The 12,003-nt window shown below is 38.5% G+C and overlaps 1 protein-coding gene across 1 annotated transcript; it reads left to right on the top strand.

Annotated features, from left to right (window-relative positions):
* The first annotated feature begins 2,520 nt into the window (after nt 1–2,520).
* On the top strand, nt 2,521–8,737 carry LOC139740177 (choline/ethanolaminephosphotransferase 1-like). The gene is made up of 5 exons (XM_071650765.1): nt 2,521–2,552; nt 3,621–3,792; nt 4,575–4,733; nt 6,468–6,593; nt 8,546–8,737. The coding sequence occupies exons 1-5, from the start codon at nt 2,521–2,523 to the stop codon at nt 8,735–8,737; spliced, it is 681 nt and encodes a 226-aa protein (XP_071506866.1).
* Nucleotides 8,738–12,003: the final 3,266 nt, after the last annotated feature.

The raw sequence follows: 12,003 nt of genomic DNA, 5'->3' as shown, positions 1-12,003 counted from the left end.
ATTCAAACCTTTCAATATTTTGTTGTAACTGATATGCCAACTGAATTCCGTGTCGCCGTTCGGGCAATGGCTTTTGCCTTTGCAGGACAAAACCACCTTAAACTATACTAGTTTTCGACGTTGAGGGGGTTAATATCCTGAATAGCGAAATAGTACAGGCAGAGGGTTTGGAAGCCAGACTAAAATTGGCCGCGCATTTGGCCCAGTTTGCGTTTACACTGAGAAAAGGCCGGGCTCGGCCGGGGCCAAGACCACCTCCAGAGCGTGGCCAAATGCGAGGCCAATTTTTGCCTCGCATTTGGCCTTTTGCGCGTTTACACTGAAGTGAAGGAGGGCTCGGCCGCAGCTTGGCCGCGGCCGAGCCTTGCACTGTAAACGGGGTCAATGACATCATCCCACAATTTTCCATCGAACATGGACGAAAAACCCAATATGAAAAATTCAGTTTTTCTGACATACATGTAACATTGTATATCATTCTGGTAATATTATTTCCAGCTGAAGGTCTTCAAGTAGTAATCATATACCTAAAGTGGGATTTGAAACTAGGGCATAATTGCATTTGAACGAAGGAAAATGGGAAATTTCAAGACCTTGTGTACAAACTATGTGCAAGTTGTAATGTGATGACATCATCAACTCACTCATTTACGCATTCACACTGAACATGCAAGAACAGTTTTGTGAAAAATAAGCAGAACTTCACAACATCTTAACTTCCCTCTGATCTTGATCAAATATTTGCTGTTGTGCTTAGAAACTTTTACCCTTTCTTGTCAGACTATTTAAAGTTTGAACATGTCCTTAATTGTCCTTTAAGCCTGCTGAGTCAAGTGTCGACAAATCGCTCTTGGCTGCAGGAGTGTGCTCTTCCTTATTTGCCACGTGATACAAGCTTGCAGACGTGTCAAATTTTAAATAACCGTAGAAGCTAGACGGATCTCTGAGTAAGAAGCCAACATCCTGTCTGTCTGTTGGTCTGTCTGCCCGTCTGTCTGTCTGTTTTTCTCAAGTCTGCGGTGAGATTATCTCCTTTAGATATTGTCCCCATGATAATCTCTTTTATTTTCTGACCCACCAGACTCGGCTGCATGTGACACAAAGTAAATTCGTTCCTGACCCAGGAAGTAACAATAAAGAGGGGTATATTTGCTTGTTCAGTTTATAGTGTTTCTTCTTGAATAATTGCTATACAACCTATGCTGTGTCTGTGTGGACTTTGTGCCTGCTATGTACAATAGATGGTATAACAATATGTCAGTTGTTAGAGTCATGCTTTCTAGTACCTGACCTAGATCCACTCAAAGATCAAACAATATCATTGTTGCTGTTCTTTTCTCCCTTCGCAGTCTCATCCATTCACCAGTCTCAACACTGCAGATAAAATTAACTCTGTTGTTTTTGTTTTTTTTGCCTCTCTTTCCTTCTTTGTTTGCATTTTTCCCCCACGTGATGTGCGTGTCAATTTCACCCCTTTGATCAGGATCGACGTGACCGAAGGCTTGCTAATGTACTGTGGCATGTTCCTCCTGACGTCTGTGTATGGACCGCGTCTGTGGATGACTCAGGTGAATGAATTCCAGGCCAGTTTTAACCCCGAGTGGTGGAAGGACACGGCTCCGAGCTCTAATAGCGACCGCTTCTCTCTTACATCTCACCTGTCTAGATTTCATCCTTCCATAAACACCTATCACATTAATTTGCTCAGATATTAATTAATTGTCACATAGCCACACCACGTCATGCATAATTGTTGATGCTTACGTGTCACAACTGGGTGCCATTACTCAGTCTGCATTCATTGTCATTTATTATTTGATACACTCATCACTATGTTCCTTATGCTGTTAATATGATATTTTTTTTTATCATATCCTTCACTATCATGGAAGTAAATCATGATGATGTACATGTATTCCAAGAATGGTAAAGTCTATGGATTTTGACAAATCATAGTTTAGGTGAAATAATAATGGAAGTACATAAGATGAGCCAGAATTAATAGTCTCAATCAAATGATTCACTCAGGTCTCGGGTCTTAGTTTATTTATTCATTCATTCAAATAGTTTTAGTCATCTTATTCATCAAAAGGTCTGAAGACTATACAGTGTGAGTATACATAGACATGACTTTGAAAAACAAAATGTGTTCACACAGGATTGCAAAGTTGCAAAGCATAAGTATACAACAAATAAACATACAGTTAAAAATCATATAAAACACTTCAAAAGTTACATATAAAACCAAAACCTAAGAGACTTAATACTTGTTATTGTCCATTTTAAAAGTTCATTCAAATATGGGAAGTGAAGAAGGGTGAATTGATTAATCGGAAGCTGCTAAAGCTGGATAGTCCTCACATATATCGTCCACATTATCTGATTTCTTCAAGTACAAACATCCATCCATAATTAAGTGATATGTCTAACAGCTTAATAGAGCCGGATTGTGTGGTGTCAAGTAGACGAGGGTACATATTACTTACAAGCTAATCGACAGAGTTATTAGCAAACAAGTCGATGGCTCTCATCGAGGAGGTTGTGCTAGAAAGGTAAGTAGTAAGATATAAATTGTACCTGGCCACTCTGTAAGAGAGTGCATCTGTGTTCAAAAGGGGAATGGTGCCCTTCACACCAACTGCCATCCATTTTATTTTCTTTACCAGCTCATCCGCTGTGTCAAGCCTTAAACCCAGAGAGGCAAGTTGCCCCCCAAGGATTTGATCCGCATCTGGGTCAGATTTGCGACTGAGTAGATCCCCGTCTGATTTACTCTGTCATCGTTTCATCACTTTGGATTATGCATTTTGTTTTAGCTTAATTTTCTCGACAACATCCAGAACTCAAACTTGGACATGTGGACCTGTCATGAATATTGCATTGTGGGATCGATATTCAAACTTCAGTCATTCTCTGCTGTTTCCAACAGTAGAGTACACAAAATTTTAAGTAACACTCAAGATGATGAAAAAAAGATGACTAGTAAGAATGCAACATGAACTAAAATGAGTGTTTTCTTTTTGATATTTAATCCATGTGTCCACTTTGTGCATCGATAATGTTGGCGTTGCAGTCTGAATAAGACTTGAATCAAGCATGGCTGTGAAAGAGGGCAACCTAGAGGCTGACCACTGACCACAAGCTGACCATGATGTATGCAGCCAGCAGCGGTCATTGGATGGTCCAGCCAGTGCAATCTTCCAAAGAATTTACAACCATCACACTCAGATTCACAGACCTCTAGCAGGTCCAAATAAAGGGAGCTGCTGAGCTGGACTGTGGGGATTTTAAATCCATATCTGGACCACATCTGAGATGCAACTCTTAAATCCACCAGATAGCGGTCATCTGGTCTGGCTCTGATGCAGTTGGGGGAAACAGCATGACTGGTATGAAATTATCTACCAAGCACAATTAAGGGGAGCCAGCCAAATAAGAACCTGTGATTGTTGTGTTCCAAAGAAGCCAATAGAACTGATCTGGAGATTTGGAGATTGAAGTGTGGTCCACTACCTGATCACGACCAATAATTATGGTTTCTTGTAATAAAGAATAAATGAATAATTCATGACTTTTAACACTGTTCTCTGTGTACTGTAGCATGTTTCTCATTTGCCGAGATTCTTCACGTTTCCACTCCACCAGGCTCCGTTGATTGGTGTGGAGCTGCGTTATCTCATCCTTGGCTTCGGTGTGATCACATTTCTCAGTTGCACGGTTTCCACGCTGCATGAAATCTACACCGCCCAACAGCCCACATCCAAGGCAACCAAGACAGGGCCCATTGTTGCTGTAAGAGACTCACAATTCCCTTTGTTTCCATCACACTCAATCCATGCCATTCGACCAGTAAAGAGAAACCACATTTGTGACTGGAGACAACAGTTTCAGGCGAAAGTCTGGAATTTTGATTTTTTTTTTTTTTCATTGAATCACACTTTTAATTGCCCATTTCCTGAGCTTTGCATTGATATAAAACACTTGTATTCTCCTGTACCGTTTTGAGAAACAGGCTTTAAAGATTCGCCTCTTGCTCAAAGACAATATCCAAGCAAATTAAGCTCTGCCCGTAGCCACCACAGGGCTTTCTGATTCGCTCACTGAAAGAATGTAGATGTAGAAAACATATCAAAGATTCTATTTCTGTGAGAAAAAAAAAATTGACATAAATAATGGTCAACATTTTGTTACCCCTCTTACAGGACGAAATTTGCTCTAGCGACTTTTGCCTGAAACCATTGTGGCGAGTCACATTTGTGAAGGAACCTACTGTACGTGTATATGGTATACTACTAATAGTTTGAATCATTGTACAGGAAACTTGCCTTGTAGACATTTATGGCAAAACATTTAAAGTTCTTTATTTCCCATTTTCATGCAATGAAGCTCACAGAACTATTGGTCAAACTAGACAACACAGATGACTTTCGATTTGTTTTGCCTGCCCTACATCGGTCAAAAAAAAACAGAAGCTGAGCCGGAGTTATACTTTGTATAATTATATCTCCTATAGGATATACATGTATTAACAAGCTGTGTTAGAACACACTGACACGTAAATGCTTTTTATCCAGGACTCTAGAAAACTGCCCCCTATCTACCCAATGGTGGCGCTTGTCGGTCTGACAGTCCTACTCTGGGTCTCACCGGGAAGTGAATCTATCTACCAACAACCCTGCGTCTTCATGCTCATCATTGGAACTGCTGCTGCAAAGATCGCTACAAAAATCATTGTGAGTACATTAGTAGCATATTTTGGATCAAAAATTCATCCTCTATAGTTATTTGTTTAAAGAGCTTCACATAATTTTATGCATTTGTAACTATTTCAGAATGTTGGCCTGTTTGACACTTTGTTGTATAATACATGTATGTGGAAGATGACATCACTTTCTATGACAACATTTTCCAAATAGTGCATTATTTTTAAAAGGATATCACAATGCAAGCATGACCAAAGACTACTAAAGTGTGCTCAGTGGTGCACTGTGTGTGCTTTTATAATCTCTGGTTGTGACATCATCACTGTTACATAGCGTCATTGTAGGAACCCTCTACATTGCATCCACTAAATTACTTCTTGCCTTATTTTGTCCATCCTTTTGTTCGAATGTTTGATCCAAAATATAGAACAAATTTTCTCCGCCTAATATTTAGTTTCTGGTTAAAAGTATGGGCCTCAGTGCCTCCAGTAGTAGTATTCACTTCAGGTGCATCCTTCAGTGAAGAGTACAGTTGAACCTCTCTTATCCGGCCTCCCTTTATCCGGATCTCTCTATTATACGGACGCAATCTCGCCGTGACTTTAAAAAAAAAATAATTACGGGAGGAAAGGGGGATTCCCAACTCCTTGAGAACTCCTACACAAACACACATGAATAACATATTACTTCCAACATGAATAACATGCATTACATCACATTTCCTTCCAAATTGCTTACCTTCAGACATTTTAACATCCCCAAACATCCCCAAATCATCGCAAGGACATGGACAGATTATCTACTTGATACCTTTCTTAATAATTATTTAGGTAAATCATCCCAAGAATTAATAAAAGAAAATGATTTCATTCGTGCAAACACGAACCTCTATTTTGGGGTCTGTTACTGAGTGTAGCAATGAAAAGGTTGCAGTATACACCTTACTACATGTGGTACTACAATGGGCTACATCAGTACATGTGTATGTATATGTACAAAATTTGTACATGTATAAAGCATTGAGTCTCCTGTATCCGACCAAATCCCTTATCCGGATGAGCCCCGGTCCCGACTTGTCCGGATACAAGAGGTTCAACTGTACTACTTTGGATTCACCTCTGCCCAGATTGAACACTCACAGCAAAGTATAATTGTATTACATTTGCATGAAAGATGATATAATCCCCTCATCTATTTATTTGTCCCATTTATTCAATGATTAATCTCTGTTGTATTCATTCATACATTCATACATTCATACATTCATTCATTCATTCATACATTCATTCATTCATTCATACATTCATTCATTCATTCATACATTCATTCATTCATACATACGTTCATTCATTCATTCATACATACATACAGTGTACATACATTCATTCATTCATTCATTCATAAATTCATTCAATCAGTCAGTCATTTGTACTTTTAGTACATACATACATACATACATTCATTCATTCATTCATTCATTCATTCATTCATTCATTCATTCATTCATTCATTCATTCATTCATACATACATACATACATACATACATTCATTCATTCATTCATTCATACATACATACATACATGTATTCATTCATATATTCATTCATACATTCATTCATTCATTCAGTCAGTCAGTCAGTCAGTCATTTGTTCATACATACATACATACATTCATTCATTCATTCATTTATTCATTCAAGTATTCATGTATTCATGTATTTCATTATTCTTATTATTCATTGTGTGTTTGACCCTTAATCCCAGACCATGCACATTGTAAAGGCAGAGATGACCTTCACAAATTCTGCCTACCTGGGGCTTCTTGTCCTGCTGGTCAATTCTGTCCTGGGATCACCGCTGGACACATTGGTCCTCTGTCCCATCGTTCTGGTATGTAATATATCATTCTGTCTTTTGTCTAGGTAAGAAAGGAAGGTACAATGTAGTTGTTGAGTTTGGACATCTGTCGGCTTACTGTAGTTATAATAACATCTACAACTAGGAGAGCACTGTGAGAGTGCAGACCTCTGCCAAGCCGCTCATTTCCACCACTGATCTTGTTTTTTTTGTAGAAATCATTGATTTCCACCATAGCATACATGCATGCTGAAAATCGCCCAATTTCCCAATATAGAAGCCTTTTGTTTGCGTCATCAACTTTCAGCTGCCAGGCACCTCACCCGAGCAGAGCACGCATTTTAGAGCGCGTATGCAAACCTCAACACGCTTTAGAGCGCGTATGCAAACCTCAACATGCTTTAGAGCGCGTATGCAAACCTCGACATGCTTTTAATAGAGCGTGTATGCAAACCTCGCTTTAGAGGGCGTATGCAAACCTCAACATGCTTTAGAGCGTGTATGCAAACCTCAAATATGCGTAGCTTGAACTCCCAAGTTCATTAACCCTATATTTCCAGAAGATTCAAAAGACTGAAAATAGGTGAAATGGGTAAACTTAGTCAATTTTGCATCCATCTAAGCAAAAACATGTAGAAGATACATGTATGTGACCCGCTACAACAAAAGGATCCGAAAATCGGGGGAGGACAATTTTCTGAAAATGGCATGATACTATTCCCTTTTATACTCTTTTACTTTAATTTCATATATAGCACAACTCTTAAAAGTATTTGGTTGCAGAGATATTAATGATTTTATTAGCGCATGTCAAGTGGTTGAGGAAATCATAGTTTCGAGAAAAACGCCTTCAAAGTTTTCCTTCTGACGCTATCATGATCAAGGGGGGCGGGACAGTTTTCACCGCTTGACATTAGAAGGCATGCTCCTAGCAACCTCCGCGATGTTCATTCAAGCTTAGCGCCGGCAATCTACGCACAACCAATCAGTAATCAGGATGCCATGCACTGACCAATAAGATCACTCCCTCGCTGCTAGGGGCAGAGTCTAGCTGCGGCGCTAAATCCAAATCTTCGGACACGTTTCTGCTAAATTGAAAGTCGGAAAATCATGGCCCAGAAAAATGCTGATTTCTTGCCTTCCTTTGATCATTTAGCTTCGAAATTTCGGCATATGATAGCCAAAACATTAGATTACAAAATTATGCCAAAAACAGAAATCCCATGGTTTTGACCAATTTTGATGATGTGACTTCAAACTCGATTTTTTTCGGCTCAGCCGTCGGCGACTTAAAGGACAAGTTCACCTTCATAAACATAAGGATTGAGAAAATGCAACAATATTAGTAGAACACATCAGTGAAAGTTTGAGGAAAATTGGACAATCGATGCAAAAGTTATGAATTTTTAAAATTTTTGTGTTGGAACCGCTGGATGAGGAGACTACTACAGCTTGTGAGTCATATGCGTACAACAGGATAAAGAAAATGTAAAGAAAATTCAACATATTTTCACTTTTTTCTCATAATAAAAGAGCACTTGACTTGTCTCTTTCTAAAAGCAGGGGGAATAATATTACCCCTAACATATGTCGGGAACGAGTCAAGGGAATATGTACTTTTTTCAAAAGATGGAATTTTGTGAAATTCTCTTTATATTTTCCTTATATTGTTGTACGCATGTGACATCTAAGTTATTCATACACTGCAGTAGTCTTCTCATCCAGCGGTTACTACACAAAAACTTCAAAAATTCATAACTTTTGAACGGGTTGTCCGATTTTCCTCAAACTTTCAATGATGTGTTCTACTAATATTGCTACATTCTCTCAATCCTTATGTTTATGAGGGTGAACTTGTCCTTTAAGGATCCTTTTGTTGTAGCAGGTCACATATGATCATTGCTCTTTCTTTTCAGTAAAAAGTAACAGACATGCAGAGGACGTCCTCATCTTATTCTCTTGTTTCCTCTCACCTTATGTCAAAGGTCGTATCCTTCTTGGACTACATGAGGTACTTCTGTCTGGTGGCATGGCAAGTTGCCGAAGAGAACGGCGTCTACATACTGACCTCACCAGACAAGAAGACCCTCTGGGCTAATGGCACGGCAGTAGAGGGCGCCCTTGGAAATGGAGTGGCGGAGAATGATTGCCATGGCAACGGCTCTAATCATCACTGAATGGAGATACTGGCTGCTTGGGAAGGCATCTTTACCCTCAGCATCCTCATGTTCCATTTTCCCCGTGCCGTTGTTGTTGTTTGTTTGTTTTGTTTTGTTTGTTTTTTGTTTGTTTGTTTGTTTTTAAAGGCCAGAATGGAGAAGCAGGGGTTGTTGAATGTAAAGTGTGAAATCAACTCAGAATGGCAGGATATCAGAAATGATGAAAAATGATGAAAAAATTGAGAAACAGCTCACAACAGAAGTGATTACATGTTAGACATATATACATATATATATTTTTTTTTTCTGTGTGTATGTGTGTGAGAGTATGCATGTATGTGTGTGGTGAAGGTCATTAGAAAGAAATAACAATACTATGTCAAACATAATATGTCTGACAACTATTAACATCATAATAATGAGATGAAATTTTCATATATTCTGCATTAACTTAAAATGTTTTTTGTTTTACAAATCATTGACACTTTGTGAAATATGTAGCAATCATTATGTAAATATGAAATGCAACTTTATGGCTCAGGCATAAGAGATTAGGACGAGTTCTTTTCAAACTATGGGAGGAAAAAAAGATTATCATCATGTGTGCCCATTTTGATTGACTGTACCCTAACATGTGTTTTTCAGGTTTGTGCTTCATAAAGACATCTGCAACTATGCAAGCAAAGAATATTGTAGATGCCATGGCTTACCCTACAAACGGATGTATACAGCCAAACTGGGGCATGGTCAACCTGTTGCCATGGCAACTACTTACTATTGTGCAGTGCCACTGTATTTTAGCATACAGGACCCATAGATACCTCAGCTCTATGTGTGTAATATTCCTTACATCTTGTGTAAGAGAAACAAAATATGAGAAAAATGCAATTATAGCATAATTAAAACAAATTAGATATCAACCAGTCTAGATAGCATATTATCCACCCAAAAGGTTGTCTATTTAACTGTTTTACAACCAAAATCATTATTAGTTGATGACATGTTTTGGTTTTTTTTCTGTCAAAATAGCTTGTCAACACAAACACTGTGTAATAGGAAGTCCCTGGACATTGATTCTTACTGAAACAATTACTGCAATATCACCTTGTGTAGTGCAGAATAATATCCTGATTATGATATCTCATGTTGAATAGAGCTCAATTGACCACCTGTAGCTGCAGAAAGATGATCATCAAATATTAACCCGTTGAGGACGAGTCCCGAGTATACTTGGGCAGAGCTCTATGGGAAATGCGTGTTGTAGCAAAATCAGCCCATCCTCAACGGGTTAAGATTTAGAAATTGAACCAGTACCAAGAGTGTGGTGAGATGGCAGATATAGCACTATTCAGATGATATTTCAAACTCTTGCTAACCTTACCAGAGGAGCTTCTCATCACGGTGCTGTCAGAGAAAATGGCGATGAATTATTCAGGACCATTTGCTAGTTTTTGCAATCTCCAAGCTGTTATCCTGCATCGTGATAGCTGGTAGTGAAGGGTTGTATTAATACACAAATGTGTAATGCTGTACTCAAATGGGCATTTGTAGATTTGTCAAAATATATATTCTATGATTATTAATAGCTTTGCCTTTGATCATGAAAGGTATAATGGGAATTGTACTGATTTTAGAATTATGACTGTTTTAAGGTAAAGAAGATTGAAGATGCTGTGATAGTTCCTCTCAATTTATTTTGCTTTATGTAGTTAGTCTTGAGCTGATTTGAATTTCAGACAGAGTTTACCCCAATTGATTGGCTTATTCATAATATTTGTCATTATTCTGATATACAAATGTACAGCTATACATGAATACTGTGTAAGCTGTTGTTTTCGCGAGGGTTTAATTTTCACGAATTTCGCGAATCTCAGTTGGACTGCGAATTTAACAACACGCGAAAATGTCACCATACGCTAACGTAGTAGTGTGCTTATTTAGGCCTCTGTGTCAATTCGCGAAAACAACATCTCGCGAAAATGTCCGTGACCTCCTCATTCGCGAAAATATCTGTACGCGAAAATAACAGTGTATACAGTACATGTAGTTAATCAAGTATTGTTTCAGTGTAGACATACAGTATTTGAAGGTATTGTTTACCATTGGGAGCAGTGATTTAAAGAAAAAAAAATGTTCAAGTTGTATCACATTTGATGCATATGTGTAGGTCAGTTGTATCACAAAACATCCTTCCATAAAAGAATTTTGCAATTAAGCCTAAAATATAAGGAGATATCACTATTTTTCTCAATAAACCATAACTGTAGACAGTTAATAGTCAAGAAACAATCTTATTACATGTACAGTTAAACTCGCCTAAGTCGACATCGCATATGTCGAATAATCGCGCAAGTCGATGATTTTAAAAAGTCCCGATTTTTCCCAATTGACTTACGTGTATCAATTCACTCACAAGTCGAATTTTGTAAGTCGAATACTCGCCTAAGTCGATGAAATTCCAAGAACACTGTCACGGAAAATCCATTAAATTCACTGTGCCTAAGTCGAATAAGATTTTACTGTGCAATAAATCACTATCAAAATCACGAGACGCCAGTTTTTGTTTACATAAGACCTAGTCCGATCAGACAGGTGACAAAAAAAAATGATATAAAGTATCAAAATTCAAAGCGATCGCATGCGATTGTTGAACTCTCTTCGTGTTTGGAGGTCCACTGGTACAGCCCTGTCGCGCTACGTACGTACAGCTACTAGGCTGTGTATAGTCTGTGTATGTTTGCAGTCTGCGCTGTGCAGTGGATGGATGAAGCTGCTGAGTTTTCAAAGCGGAAAGTAGGGGGAAAGTTACGGGCACGGGTAAATCAGAATTACACCTCTACACGCATTTCAAGCCACGGTATGGTAAACTGGAATCAATCACTGCTCAAATATCGTTCATATTCACTTCCCCAAGGTTTAACAAGGGTGTAAAGTAATCGGACCTGTGCCAATACCGTAAATGTACTGTCCATGCAAAGTTAGCCACGGCCCTGCCAGGCGACCCGTGCTGCGGCACACCTCTCCAGCTCTCACCTCCAGAGCAGACAACATACATGTACATTTATACATAATGTACGTGTGGTGTAACTGTTGTTAAGTCGATTTTTTTCGACTAACGTACAAGTCGAAAATCGCCTAAGTCGATGTGTTTTGCTCAGTCCCGAGAAGATCGACTTATGCGAGTTTAACTGTATATCTATTCACATTTTGTATATTTTGCAATACTTAACATTAAATATATTGATTCACATTTTAATATTGGTTGTTTTTATCCCTACCTCACA

The sequence above is a fragment of the Diadema antillarum genome, unplaced genomic scaffold (assembly GCF_040938485.1).
Source record: "Diadema antillarum isolate AM-2024a unplaced genomic scaffold, OU_Dant_1.0 seq00000839_RagTag, whole genome shotgun sequence".
Taxonomy (NCBI): domain Eukaryota; kingdom Metazoa; phylum Echinodermata; class Echinoidea; order Diadematoida; family Diadematidae; genus Diadema; species Diadema antillarum.
The sequence above is the reverse complement of the archived record's forward strand: the minus strand, read 5'-3'. Positions and strand labels throughout refer to the sequence as shown.